This window comes from Dermacentor variabilis, chromosome 9 (assembly GCF_050947875.1).
Source record: "Dermacentor variabilis isolate Ectoservices chromosome 9, ASM5094787v1, whole genome shotgun sequence".
Classification (NCBI taxonomy): Eukaryota; Metazoa; Arthropoda; class Arachnida; order Ixodida; family Ixodidae; genus Dermacentor; species Dermacentor variabilis.
In genome coordinates, this window is record NC_134576.1 from 143,354,527 (window position 1) to 143,370,417 (window position 15,891).

Consider the following 15,891-nt stretch of genomic DNA (forward strand, 5'->3'; position numbering starts at 1 on the left):
AACTTCAATGCAGGTTTTTCTGATCAGTAATCCGTAATTCATGCTTCTCACGACGTGGTGTACCAGCTCCGTGTTGGAGGTCAGCTAGGAATTTGTACGGCTGCGGTGACGGAAGCCGACGCCGTGGCGCTGGAACGCAGCCTGCGTGGGAGCTTCACGAAGCACAGTCAGCCACGACCACGATCGAATGCCAACAGCAGCAGTTACTGCATTCGAGTGAGGACAGGAGCCAGCAAACAAACCCCTAGCAGACTTCCGAAAGGTGTGAAAAGTCGCTTATGCAGTCCCGCTTTCTTTGTCACATTGGCATACATCTGTGAAGGAATCCTATCATTTGCAAGGCCAGCACAATTGCCCGCATTTGACACGCAGGAGCAACAACGACGGGTAATAATTATAAGACTAAATGAAAGCACGTTTTCATTCGAACCCATCACCGAGCCAAGCAATATATTTATGTGCACATGTGCACATAAATATACTATGCGCACATGTCTATACTTTCAGTCATTCAACTATTGTAGGAAACTTCTTAAAATCCGTGTACAATGTTACTTTGTAATACTGTCGTCATAAAATTACGAAGTGCAAATGCAGTTCCGCATACCAGCGAATTAGTAACACCTAAGTAGACATTCCCGCAGGCTGCGCGAAATAAAACCATGAAAACGGAGATTACTGAAACCGTGTTTATTTTTCGAATAGTTCTATGCATAATACAGAAAAGGTAGCGCGACTCTGCTTCTAGCTTTTAGGAAATAGCAAAGTATCAGGTTGTGCTGACATGGGAAACTAGTCTGCGCACAGACAGCAGTGCACGGGTGATGAAATCCGCGTTTCAGTGCACTCCAAGCCAGACGCCCCAATGCAGTTGCGCCAGACGGTATACACGTTTCAGACGAAAATGAAAAACGTACAGAGTGTCTTGCTAAACGTACCAACAAGCACAAAAGTTTACGGACCACGGCATCTCAGAAAACCGAAAATCACAATGTTGTTCACTTATACTGGTAGAGGCTGTAAATAAACGAATGCTAAGCTCCGTTGTGAGGCTGTGCAGACATTCAGCGTTTTCTCAGATTTCGTGTTCCGTAAAATTCTTATGGCCGAGTATAAGGATTAGCGTTTTGCTAATCAAAGCACACCACCTGCCCCGTTTGTAAGAGTATCGCAATAGAGGCGCCAGACATATAATCGAAGACGAGCAGGTGTTAGCTCAAAACAGCCCTTTCGACGACGCCAGCCAATCACGCAAAGATGTCTGAGAAGTATGAGGAATGAACGAAGCTGTACTTAAGGATTCTCACGTCGTTCCAGACGTCCATTCAGATGCAAATAATCTATGCGGTATCGACCATCGAAGAAAATGTTTCTGATCTGGCACATGCACTCTCACTCACTCACTCACTCACTCACTCACTCACTCACTCACTCACTCACTCACTCACTCACTCACTCACTCACTCACTCACTCACTCACTCACTCACTCACTCACTCACTCACTCACTCACTCGCTCACTCGCTCACTCGCTCACTCACTCACTCACTCACTCACTCGCTCACTCGCTCACTCACTCACTCACTCAGGCACATATTCACACAGACAAACACACATACACAGAAACACGTGCACACGCACGTACGCAACGGCCTCTTCCCCTGCTCTCCAAGTGTCCCTGCGCAGTGATGTCACATCAGCCTTCACAGCAGACGGTAAAGGGAGGGACTAACATGCCTTGAGTGCAGTGGAAACTCAGGACCACATCTTTGCTGCGACCCAGTGGATCTCCATGCAATTTGCGTGAAAAGCATTAAACTTAGACACTTTCCTCCAGCTTACCACCTATGGCTCAGATTAAGTGATTTGAGTAAGAAAGCATTAAACTTACACACCTTATTAGCTGTACCCCGACTCCCACCTCCAGCTTACATCATATAGCTCAAATTAATGCATTTCGTTCGCTTCTGAAACGTGTTTTCTGCATAAAAAGTTGGAGGTACAACGGGCAAACTCTAAATGCATGACAAAAATTAATCTAACGATGCTGAAAGGTGCCAGAAAGTTTAGCACGCTGTAGAGCACTTTCTCAGCTTTTACTGAGCCCGTTGCTACATCCGCTTCGCTCAATTATACGGGGTGTGTGCCCTCCACCTGACCAGGCTTTCCAATTAACCTTGTTTTTGTACAGAGCGGTGGTGCGAATTCATTGCATGATTAAAACAAGCAAAGAAAGCAGAGAAACAGATGGGGGGTGGGGAAATAAAGGAGGGGGGGCGTCATTGAGATCAATGCAAACAAGCCGCGCATGCAGCGCTTCCACCTTTTGTCCGTCCACTCTGCGAGAGACCTGCTTTTCTATCCACTTTGGTCCGTGTTTTTCGCGATAATATGCGGCGTACGGATGGTGTTTGCGTCCTTCCGCGTCCCACCTGTGCATTAATTATGTTCGCTGCTCATCGAGGAACGCGTGCTAGTCTTAAAATATTGCTCGAAACGTGGTAGCTAGAGTATGCTTGATTGAATCACCCAAGAAAGAAAGAAAGGAGGGGAAAAATTCGCATTTCCGCCTGAGAGGCGAAGCACCGATTGCGATAGCAAATTAGTAGATAGCTGTACGAAGTAAGGGTAGTAGTCTTATCTGCAGCATAAACTTATAAACATTCGCTTACAAACTAAATTAACAATGATAGAATATGTAAGCGTGACTCAACACGGAAGCAGAAAGAAACGAACACACAAAGAGAGCGCTTTCTTTGTGTGTCTGCTTCTTTCTGCGTCCTTTTGAGCCGCGCTTACCCACTCTATCATAGATTCAAACCAATTAACTCGTCAATGTGCTTTACCTAAACTAACCATCATGGTATCACGCGCGCACAGGTAAACATGAACACATTTCTCTCGATGTGCGCGAAAACTCGCTGTGGAATTTCTGGAGTGAGGAATCGCGGCAGCAGTCGCGAGCCAGTCGACCTCCGTGCATCTGTCGCTTCAGCACGAACGCAATGTCGAACGCACAGCGCATACGAAACTACCGGCATTACGCGCACTCTGCAAACATCGCAGATTGCTTTGAAGGTGAGGCCCGCGTGGGCGCACACTTTGGGCAATTCGCAGATCGGTTTCAAGACACACGAGCGCCGGCAACGCGTCCCGATGTATGCGGCGTCCGCGATTAGCGTTGCCAACGCCGCAAAAGACGCCGCGGTTGTCTCAACTCTATACGGGGCGGCGGGCGAGAAGGACATCGAGGCACCGTATCAGCCGCCGGAGAAGAACGACTCTCCTCCCTCGTCTCACTCCCCTGCCTCACGCACCACAGGAGAAGGCACGCATCCGGGCCGCGTCCCTCGCTCGCGCACGCAAGATTGAACCACGTTCGCCGGCTCACCCTCACACGCTTTCGCTCATACGGAACATCACGGCGACGGCAGAAATCCACCTGGGGGTCCATATAATTGCTATCTCAATAAAATGAACCTGTCAAGGAGAGGTCAGGCTTTGGTGTTGCGGTTTTGTGCGTCATTTTGAGAACTCAGCGAAATGTTACTGTAAAGCTTCTTGAGAGTTTAGGAAAGAGCGCTGTGAAATTTCTTGAGATAATGCTACTGTGTTTAGGTGGGCGAGAGGCAACTGGGGCGCAGAGTGTGACAACGATTGCCTATGACACAAAATGCGTATTATTTGTCGCTTTGAAATCAAGCGGTTCTCATGGCGAATCTGGGAGGTTATGACACTGAGAAGCACCTATATGAAATGTGGTGATCATACGCGTAGTATAAGTGCTTATTTTTATTTTTTTACTAAGTCGCAAGACAGCCCTGCTCGAAATATGAAAAAAAGAAGTGCCTTTCTCTTTATTCTTCTGATCACTCCGTGGTTTATGGTAGTTAATTGGTCGTGTATGTGTTTGACCTTCTTACATGTTTTTTTCTCTCTTTCTCACACCCATGAATTGTTTTGTCGGGAAACTTGCCGCAAGTACATATGTACAAAAAACAAACACAACAGCACCGAATTGTTACGACACATGGTAATGACTTGGGGGAAAAGTATGCACAAAAAAAGGGGGGGAAGCGCCACAAGAACGTATACGATTTCAGTTCTGTAAGTGTTCGTGAGAAGGGAAGTCCATGAGAGTGCACATCACACGCAAAACGAGGTTATGTCCACGTTGAGGTTTGCATTTTGAATGAAAGAGGTATCGATACGCGGAGGTCGCCCCTTTCTGGTAGCACTTCAGCAAGACGCTTCTATAACTTTATCATTTATAAAGTGTTGTCTTGCTCTGCCACACTTGTCTGCCCTCACCCATCTCATTTTCCGAATTACGCTTGCTAAGAGATATGCCATATGCATACATGCATATATATACATATATATATATATATATATATATATATATATATATATATATATAAAGAACGGGGTTAACCGAGGGGTCCGATTTTGTATCAATCATATCATAAGAAGTCAACAAACACAGAAATTAAGGACAACACAGCGAAAATCCCTTGTGCTTACTAATTGAATTAAACAAGTCATAAACTAATGGAAATAAAAGTGGATGGGAAAATGGCGCCGCAGGAGCTCAAGTGGTAAAGCATTGCGCGCGTAATGAGAAGACGTGAGATCGTTCCCCACCTGCGGCAAGCTTTTTCATCCACTATCATTTCCAAAAGCTTATGATTTCTTTAATTCAATTAGTAAGTACAAGTAATTTCCCCTGTGTTGTCCTTGCTGTCTTTGTTTGTTGGCTTCGTATGTATGTTGTATATATATATATATATATATATATATATATATGCTAAAACCCTGCTAGAACCTTCCTGGATCGATATGAATATGCCGGACTTAACAAATGCGCAGATGGACGTACACATGCATCTGAAGTCTAGTCCGCTTTCTCAATAAGTCCGCCTCACATAGGCCACCAGGACCAGCCTTGCACATATCTCTACGTTGATGCCGTAGGTTAATTTATTAAGCGCAATCAAATTCAAAGATCCCTTCAAATCGCGTTAACCTCGCTCTAAAGAGTGCCATAGGTTGACAAGTGTTTGCGTGACATCGCTTTTCGCAGCTACTGCAAGAAAGGTCAAATCGAGTGCATTGGCCGGCCTTGCCCCCTGGAGCTGAAGACTTGCAATCAGAGCGGCTGGTCGGACTGGTACAGCATGACGACACCTGAATTTCAGGTAGTAGCCCAGCATCTACATCCAAATTTATGATTAAACGCAACATACAATGATGACGATGTCCCTGTCACAACGTATCGTGCATTTGAACCGGTATGTACAAATAAAGCGAGGAAAGAGTAACCTCGAAGTTATAGCCAGAGTATGAACAATGAGATCGCCAAGTTTCCCATTTGTGTTCAATTGAGTTATTGCTTTGTGATAGGTTTCTTTTTTTTATTCATCGAATCCCCAAGCTTTATTTTATTCACCCACTTGCACACCAAAGCCTTGAGATCGAAGCAAATCTAGCAGGATGTAGAAATATCGTACCATTTCAAATTTTAGGCATGCTTGCCCATATCGCTACGGAAGTAGCAAAGTAAACTAGAGCTGACGAGGGCTGCAAGGAGCATAATTAAGTGATTTATAAAATGTTCTTTCATTATTTAAATCACTGCTGAATTTTAGTTCTAAAGTTTACATTCCTATCGCATTGAAATTTTCTTTGAGAGCGCTTTGTTTGCGTCTAATAATAATACCCTGGTTACCCTAATACCCTAATAATAATAATACCCTGGTTCAGCTGCGCGAAAAGTGACACCAGTGTCGTTACAGAGTGTGCCTAAGGGTTATGACTGTGGGGCTTTGGAATTTTATGGTTTTATTAAACTTTTCATGAGGTCTATTTATTGGCGAGATGCTCACTGATAGTGGCACTCTAAGCCAAAACAAACAAACGAAAAATTCACCGACGATTATAGCTGTATACGTGTTTTCATCCTTTATGGCTGGCGCAGACAATCCGTCTCGTGCGGCACGTTGAAAAGGGAGCGAAGTGTGACGCGACTGCTTCGCTCATTGTGAGATCGCGAGAATAATGCGTGGGTGACGCGTGGGCGCGATTCACAGCAGCTGCCACAGACAACCTCCGCTCATGCAGCGCTTTGCTTTCATACAGACGACGCGCACTACTCTGGCGTCATCTCGTAGCCGTCGTCGCCGCAAAGCACCTCGTGCGCGGCACTACGCTTTTCTTCTCACGGTTTCACCATACCCGCCTCCTCCGCTTTCCTCCTCGCACTCTCTTCACCTCGCCGCCTTTGTCATCCGCCGCTTCGCTCCGCGTTCACTCTCATGTGTCGATGTGCCCGTTCGCTTAGTTACAAGTTAGGACGGTGATGCTGACGCTCGCCGCATGAGCGGGCGCCCAAGAGCTGCGCTCTGAAGAGCGTGCAGACATTTTAGTATTTTCTTCGCTGTTGTGGTAAACAAAGTGTCTTACCTGTGGTGGGTTCACAGCGCGGCAACGATTTCGAGATCCTGCTGGCACATGCCGACCGCTGCCCGGTGGACAATATGGCAGAGGTCGAGTGTCGTACAATCGACGGTCACGTGCCGTGGAACGAGACCGGGGAGTCGATGCTGTGCTCGGTTGCAACCGGGCTGCGCTGCCTCAAGGAAGATCAATACGACGGGTCCTGCTCCGACTATGAGATGCGGGTCTACTGCCAGTGCGGTGAGCATCCTACCTGTGCTATAACAGACGATTAAGAGATAATAAAGGAATCTGCACCATACCAACTGCGACAAGCGCTTCAGAGTTGTGCACCACTGGGCTTTCCTGTACTGTATACTTATCCGACTTTTAGCGATAGCAAGGTAAAGTCACGTGGTGCTAGCACATCACAATCAAGCGCTGTACTCACCGGGGTGCATCAGTAGCTTTGATGTTCTACTGTTGAGGACGAGGTCACGGGTTTTATTCCCGGCTTAGGCGTCCACACTTTAATGGGGGTGGAAGTAAAAAACGATTGTGTGCCGTCCTTCAGGTACATGCTAAAACCTCCGGTGAATAAAATTGGTTGGCTTACTTCCACTACGGCGTCTCTCATGAACCCAGTAGTGATTCAGGGCATCAAACTTCGTGATTTAAGTTTGGGCTAGCCTGGCACTGGTATTCAGAAACGTGAGCTAGGAACAGAACATTAAGATGGGAGAAAGAAAGTTAAACGCGGAACGGACGAAGAAATTCGACTCGTCTTTATTACACGAAGAATTACATCACACGAAAGAACGCGATCGCCATTTGGATATATGACTTTTAATTATCACCCTGGTTGTACACCTCAAACAGTGGCGAGCCTCCCTGAGGAAGTTCATTTTGGTTTGTGCACTGATAACAAGCATTCTTTTTTTTTTTTGTAGAGTCAGCTCGTCGTCAGTGATTACTCTTTGTTTTATACCTTACTTTACGGTGTGCTTGCACTGTAGTGTTCCTTCGCCAAACCCGCATGCTCATCATGTATTCCTTCCTTTAGGTTTGTGTCCTCTTTCAAAATTCAGAAGACTGTGAAGACACTAATGTGTTTCTTGAGGGCGACTGGAATGTGTGAACACCTTCGACTTAGTGGTGCTGTCCGCACTCTTGCGCGATTTTACCGCGTCTTTCCTTCCTCATCTCCTACCGCATTCTCCGTCTCACCTTTTTATTGACTTGCCGCAGCGTTAGGTAGCCAACAGGGCGCTTGTCTGATGCTCGTCTCCTCCATATGATCCTTGGCTGATCCCTGTCTCTTCCAGTGACTTTCCCCTTTTATCTCCCTCCTCGGAATCCTTTGTTAATTGACTAGAAAAGGGCACATGCAGACTAAATCTGCATGTATCCACACACACACACACACACACACACACACACACACACACACACACACACACACACGCACACACGCACACACGCACGCACGCACGCACGCACGCACGCACCCACACACACACACACACACACACACACACACACACACACACACACACACACACACGCACACACACACACACACACACACACACACACACACACACACACACACACACACACACACACACACACACACACACACACACACACACACACACACACACACACACACACACGCACGCACGCACGCTGAGAACGCCACAATGTAAGCAACTTGTTAACTTCCTTCGACCACGAAAATGGAGCAGCCGTTGTAATAATTTCTCGTGAAGCTTCAAAGCGTATACGCCAGCCTTTCTGAGGCACCTTATTCCTCTTTATAACCTTTATACTAGAGTGTGCTACTCCATCTCTAAGTCTCATTCTTGATTTCGCATTGAATTCTTGAGTTTCCCTTGCCTTCGTATCACCAGTTTTCTTTCGCTCTCTTTCTTTTTAGCCGAAGAAACGACACCAGTACCTTTCATACCGACGACTGTGACACGTGAGTACTTTCCCTTGCTGATAGGGAAAAAATTTTATAAATAGAAGAGCACTATGCGAGAGCCACGACTGTCATTGCGGTGCTTAGAACCACAATTCATGTTCATGGTTTTGTATGGAGGATTTACTTCTTCACATGATGACAATGACGATCCTCAACAGTGCGATAGCCTTAAGGCACGTACCAACTTAATGGGGTAGGCCAAGAATTGCTCGTGTTACAATATCTCACGGCTTGATATTCTTTAGTGCGAAAGCACCACTAGCCTACCAACCTGAATTTCACCTCTGTCTGTTTGACGCCTCTTCATACAGCCCCACGCGCTAGCCTCTTCTTCTGTGCCTTCAGAACGGCCGGCTCGGCCTCTATTTTCCTCGGACGACGCTTGCGCGCTGCGCTGCGCGTGACGTCATGAAAAGCTACGGTGCTCCATATAAAACCTGCACGCGTGCTATGCCGCTTAGTCATTCCTCCCTTACCCCTTGTCTTGCGCGAAACGACGCGCGCGTGTGTATGTGGGAAAATAAACACGGAAAGTGAATCGGGATCGTAGTCGTAAATGTCCAAAGAAGAGATTCGCCGCGCCACGCGCCGAGAACCACGAGCTCGGCGGCAGAGTCAGCGGGAGTCGACCGAGGTAGATGTGGCCAAGCGATTGCGACAGCAGCAACAAAGAAGACAATTCATGTAGTTGAAACGAGCCGACAGAACTGCCGAAGAACGGCAGAAGCGACTGGAAAACGACATATTGCACAAGTATGTCAAGCGCGCTGCCGAAACTGATGAAAAGCGACAAGCCAGACTCGCTGCGGACGTTGCATACCTGCATCCGAGAGAAAATATGCGTGCGCACGATATTGCGTAGTTTGCAAGGCCAAACAGTCTACGATTTTTTTGTTTCTATTCCAAACTGGTAACTTTTGCACGCCCATATTGCCAAATATTCAACGTCTCACACAACCATTCAGATATATATAGAAGGCTCAGCTTGCGCTTCGTCAGTGATAGCATGTGGAATGTTGTTTCGAGCAACACGTCGGCATATGGCGTTGTCTAAGGATCCCAAGACGCAGATGGTGATGCACGCAGGGATGGACGCAATGCGAAAAGAAAGAAAGGATTCGTGTGCAACAAGTCTAGCACATCATAACTAAAATGTCCAACAGCAAATTTCTTGACTGGGCACATAGTGCAATGTTGCTCAATCAGTTCGCGGAAATCTGCTGTTGTGCTTAGTACGGGAAAACAAGAAGCGAGGCAATGAACAGGGTGTGATCAACGAAGCGTCGTAGACGGGGGTGAAGCTTAGGAAATGCGAGCAGCGCAGGATCACATAGTCGAATAGAAAATTCCCACAGGAGATGAAACAAATTCTTTTTCTGGTCCTCGCAAAAAGCTCCCGCGCGTTTTCTGAAGAGACGATGTCAGCATAGGTAAGATTACTAGAAAGGAGTAGAAGAAAGCAAGAATAAAAATGCTGAACTTTCATCTGGGTTTTCGAGGTAGGATCAAGGTTATAAAGAAACGCTTTAGTTTCCTATAGCCTACTTAGAGGAAAGAGAAAAAAAGCAAATAACTGTAACGCCCCCTTGCAAAATTCTGTATCGGCGGCTTCACGCTCTAGTCATAAAACTATGTTACCTTTAGACGGAACAGCTCAATGGTGGCGCGGCGCTTTTGAGATCCTCTCTTCGTGTCTCCCTTGCTATGAGGGCGAATATATGCAGCCTAAAAAGGCGTTCCAGGGAAGACTGACGAAAGATAAAGTGGTGTCTGCGAGCAACATTGATGCAAAAAAATAAAATGAAAAACGAGAAAACAAGCAGTAGCACAACAACACGTGTTGTCTATTTTCTGCAAGTGAAGACAGCCACTATGGCAAACAGCTCTTGTGGGTGCAGTTTACAGAACTAGCACACCAAAGATAGAGAGGGGGAAAAAAGCCGAAAAAGGAAATGCCGGATATACCATCGGATAAACATAGAAACTGTCTCCATCGCACCTCATGCCGGAAGTTGGTTGAGAGAAACAAGTGTGAAGACGCGTAAGCACCGACAGAGTTACGGAGTGGTCAATAAAAGTCATCATTAAAGGGCGCAAATGGAACGCATGCCGCGCGTGGCGGGTTCTGGAAGTCACAGGGCTTAATCAGCTGACAGGTTTGTCACAACGGCGCAGGGAAGGTGCGACACTATTTCTCAACTCGTTGCCATGGCAAGCAAGAATCACCGATCGGCTGGCGCAGCGTTAAGCTGGGAGCGCTAGGCGCGAGGTCAACGTCGCTTTGACACGGACGCTTAGTAAAGAGTAAAAAATAAATGTGGTAACACAGATACTACAGAAATAAGTTAGGTGTGATAAGCTGAACGCAGTACCATAGATAAGTGGTAAGAAAGTAAAAATGCAGTTTCCGGAATCACTGCGTAAAGATCATCAGCGCTGAGGAGTGAAATATTCAAGGGTTGTTTTATGCGGTGTCTATATTATATGCACTACGCGGCAAACACTTGTCCGCATTAGCCCGTGCTTTAGGCGCCCGAGACGAGAGCAGACATCACATGCGGCACCTATCGTGCGTGTGCCCCGAAGGCTGTATTTCGTTGTCTTTCTTTATCTCGCTTTCTTATCCTTCAATGAAATTGCGGTACTCCAGTTCCGTTGTATTGGCTCGGAGTGCTGTACGCGGCGTTTTGACTCTGAACGAGCACGAGATGGGTTCAACAAGAATTGAGCTTTAGGCATGTTGGGAGAGCCATGGTGGCGGAAGGGCTAGGACTGTTCGCTAAATTTAACAGTGAAATATTTGAAGAAAAGACATTTGCTAAATCCATTTAGCGAGAAGGTAAACTAATGAGAGGGACTGTATAAAAAAAACTCAGAACGAAGAGGTTTTATAGATGCTCCGCATTATACCATGATGCCACTGGCTAATTTACGTACCATTGGTAGCATACTTTAGCGATCCTCTATTTTAAACCTTCCTATTTAGTTAGACTATATTTTTTTAGAACAGCCCACACCGCTCGTTGTGGCTTTAGCCAAGTACTCGTGAAAGAACATCAAGAACTTCCAAGCTACGGACGGATCAGACAAACAGGTTTAGGTCTTGACGCATGCATGCCGAGTTCCGTTAAGCCCCTATTGAAATGCCTACTTCTATTTAAATAAATTTCTGTGCTGCAGGGCAATCTTCATAAAAAAATTGCCTCCAGTTAGGGAATAATATATATACGTCTGAAGGAATGTAGCGGCGTTCTACAGTTGCATTTGGCGTGAGCAGAACGACAGGTCGGAAAGCCATATTTATTGGCAGGTTAACAGGTCTGCTCTCATCAGGATAAAGCAGGAAAAATAAACCAGCGACCACACTGCGCGCACTTGATCCAAAGTCGATGGAGTGCTGGCAGCTTCTTTAGAAAGACGTAAATACATCTAAAAGCAACAAATTCCCAGTTAAGAAAGGCGTCAGGCAGAGAGATACGATCTCTCCAATGCTATTCACAGCGTGTTTACAGGAGGTATTCAGAGACCTGGATTGGGAAGAATTGGGGATAAGGGTTAATGGAGAATACCTTAGTAACTTCCGATTCGCTGATGATATTGCCTTGCTTAGTAACTCAGGGGACCAATTGCAATGCATGCTCACTGACCTGGAGAGGCAAAGCAGAAGAGTGGGTCTAAAAATTAATCTGCAGAAAACTAATGTTTAACAGTCTCGGAAAAGAACAGCAATTCACGATAGGTAGCGATGCACTGGAAGTGGTAAGGGGATACATCTGCTTAGGGCAGGTAGTGACCGCGGATCCGGATCATGAGACGGAAATAATCAGAAGAATAACAATGGGCTGGGGTGCGTTTCGCAGGCATTCTCAGATCATGAACAGCAGGTTGCCCTTATCCCTCAAGAGAAAAGTCTATAATAGCTGTGTCTTACCAGAACTCACCTACGGGGCAGAAACCTGGAGGTTTACGAAAAGTGTTCTACTTAAATTGAGGACGACGCAACGAGCTATGGAAAGGAGAATGATGGGTGTAACGTTATGGGATAAGAAAAGAGCAGATTGGGTGATGGAACAAACGCGAGTTAATGACATCTTAGTTGAAATCAAGAAAAAATAAATGGGCATGGGCAAGACACGTAATGAGGAGGGAAGATAACCGCTGGTCATTAAGGGTTACGGACTGGATTCCAAGGCAAGGGAAGCGTAGCAGGGGACGGCAGAAAGTTAGGTGGGTGGATGAGATTAAGAACTTTGCAGGGACGACATGGCCACAATTAGTACACGACCGGGGTAGTTGGAGAAGTATAGGAGAGGCATTTGCCCTGCAATGGGCGTAACCCGGCTGATGATGATGATAAAGATGATGATGATGATGATGATGATGATGTTGATGATGATGATGATGATGAAATACCTCTCACTGAGTTATTCCCCTTTCGAGAGCTTCTGACCTCTCGGAACGTGTACGTTTACTTTGTGTAAAGAGAAAACGTCATTCGTTCGAGCCTGCGTGAACGCTATTAAATGGAGTTACGATACGAGACAAGCGGTTATTTCTGAAAAATGAGTTGCCAGCACTTCTTAGTCGGTGCAGATGTGTGAGTTATACAGTAAACATTTTTGCACCTTTAAAGGTGTTGGTTTGTTGCATGGCTAACATCCTGGTCGTTACGGTCGCTAAAAATTTGTTTCTTTCTCTTTTTTTTTTTTGAACATGACAAATTCAAAGCACACTTGTGATGAGAGAAGCCGTATTTGAGAACTGAACATTGATTCTTACCATCTGGTGCACACGGACATATATCTGATAGAAGGGTGTGATAGGAGGGTTTGTCACAGCAATAAATCAATTTTCGTGCCGCCTGTCGCAGCTATCGTCACGTTTATTGAGCAAAAAGAAGAAAAAAAAACTTCATTTGAACTCACCAGTCGTTCAGTCTTACAACTTAGAGGGTGAGAGTGTAAGCTATGGGACAAATACACTTTCTCAAAGGTTCAAAAAATGTTCATTGTGCATGTCTGTCTGTGTCTAACGCCTGTCGTGAATACAGCTGCAGTGATTTCATATAGCGCGGTACCGGTTCAGTGATTCCTCGCACAAAGTAATCAACAACACCGATCGCAGTTACGGGGCCTTACTGCGACGCATGGACTCCGTGGATCAATCAGGACAGTCCTTCGGACGATGGCGGAGAGAACGAGTTGCTGGTCAACATTGCGCACTTCTCAGAGATCTGTCCCGAGCTGGCAGCCGTCGAGTGTCTGCCCGTGGACCCGGCGCACAGTGGGCAAGCAGAAGAAGAAATGAACAAGTTTGCCGAGCCATGCAATAGGAAGGGACTCCTGTGTCTGCCTGGCACACCTTGCGTTGACTACAAAGTTCGCGCCTATTGCAGATGTGAGTGGCAAGAAGGTTATATGTTAACCGATGAAGCGGGTCCATCAACAAAGCCAGTCAGTACGCATTGACAGCTGCTTTAGTTCTTATAAATTGGTCGTGCGTGACGTTCAATGTGTCGCGGTTTTGTACCCACGACTGTAAACGAGAAACAAAAATGGGGCAAATGCAGCTGCAGTAGTGCTTCCTTCTGATGCAGCCAATTTATGGGCTATTTCAGGTGGCCGGAGGTGCTGAACGCCAGAAAGGTCCGTAAGCATGTAGCTTGGCTGTACGAAGTCTCCTTTGTGCACTTTGGTTGCTCAACATCGCAAGAACAGAAAACGCTCAACTGTGATATAGAACGTAGCATTAGCAAAGGTGGCTAGCTGGTTAAAAAAAAAAAATTTAAACTTTTTACGGAGGAAGAACTGCGAAATTATTTGTTTTTATTTAAAACAGCTGGGCTCTGATCTGTCGCTGACAATACCTAGGGTCTTTGTGATGTGGGGGACTGGCCCTCCAAAGATTTCTAGAAGTGAGAAGTATTCTCAGAAATTAATAAGTCGAGCGCTTATCTGTGATAATCTCAATCTATGTGATTAATTTGACCGGACCTTGGCCCATTCAATGCCTGGATTCATGTGCCTTCGTTTCAATCTCATCCGCATTTTCTTATGTGCCCTGATTTTATTGCACTTACGTGACCAGACTTTACTGACTTGAGTGTACTTAAGTGACTTCACTTTGTGTTATTATTGCTTGGAGTTGACCTTTAGTTTCAATGCTTGTAAGATAATTCTTTTTTTTCATATCTCTGTGTGAATAAGAGCAGCCGACGCCAATTAAAGGCGACAACGTCGCCTAAGCACCGTATAATAAAAAGATGTTTAGGGCCTCCCGGCTAATATGCAGCAAGTTTTGAAAAAATGAGAAGCCTTCCGGGTGGATGAGATTACCTGCTTGTAGTTGGAAACCTTGTGAAGAAGCCTCAGGTATGTTTGTTTCAGTGATGACATAAATTGTAGTGATTACTAACTCATTCTTTAGATATAACTTTACGGCCACATTTCCAATGCGAAGTCTGTATGTTGGACGCCCAAAAATATCACTTTCAGTACCTTGCGCTATGTTACTTCCTGCGGAACTCTTTTTTTTTCTCCATTTAAAATAAAACCACTATGCAGTGCTAGCGGCGGACCAGAGCGGCTTTTCAAAGGTTTTGGGTACTCTCTTTTATAGCGAAACAAGACAGAGAGAGAAAGAAAGAAATAGTTGCACGAACAGTAACACTTTGAAAACAGGGATGTTTTTAGTCGTCCTTAAGAAACTTTGTATTGACATTTTGGTCCTGACGGTATTAATGAAGAAGTTACTTACTTTGTCACTACTAATTTTTTAATAACGACAGAAGCGTGACGGCGGTTTGTGTAGGACGTCCCTAACAATATACAAGCAGTTTCATCCGCCCAGACGGCATCGCTTTTTTCTTTGTTTTAGGTTGCTCTAGTTTAGCTGAAACACCAGACACAAGTTTTACGCAGTCTTCTTGAGGTCATAATTTCAAGCGTAGGTGCAGCCGAACTGGTTTTCCAGTCCTAGCGCAAATGTCGAAACGAAAGCGGACCTTGTGTGTTGACTCTTTATATGAAGTTTCATTTCTGGGAAATTGTTTTTTATTTTCGTATATTTTCGTCCTGCAATGTGCCATTCCATAGCTAAGAAAATGTGCAGTGAGATAAGAGCACTATGGACCCGATAAAATAACAGATGTGACTGCACAGACATTACCAGAAAAAAAAAGACGATACGTTCGCTGATTACCTAAAATGTGTTATTTACCTCTTTAATTAGTAACATTAGGGCACGCGTCGCAACTCCAAAATTGAGGCACAGCAATGGGGAAGCCACGTCTGCTTGGCATAAATCCTAACTCTAGCACCACTTATGAAAGTAAGTGAAACCACTTGGTAGTTTGCAAGAACCGTAAAAGGTCTTGAAAGATCAGGCATACACACAAGCGCTGTTCGCCGCTCCCGCTATACTTATTATTGATTTGCCGCTTGTATTGGCGTTGCTCGTAAAGTAAAAAGG

At 45.5% G+C, this 15,891-nt stretch overlaps 1 protein-coding gene across 1 annotated transcript in view; it reads left to right on the forward strand.

Annotated features, from left to right (window-relative positions):
* LOC142558578 (uncharacterized) overlaps positions 1-15,891 on the forward strand; it is a 192,449-nt gene that overhangs the window by 57,623 nt on the left and 118,935 nt on the right. The window contains exons 27-30 of the mRNA XM_075670711.1: positions 5,083-5,197; positions 6,479-6,695; positions 8,374-8,418; positions 13,546-13,818. Of these exons, the coding sequence (XP_075526826.1) occupies positions 5,083-5,197; positions 6,479-6,695; positions 8,374-8,418; positions 13,546-13,818 (650 nt within the window). The remainder of the gene's footprint in view (positions 1-5,082; positions 5,198-6,478; positions 6,696-8,373; positions 8,419-13,545; positions 13,819-15,891) is intronic.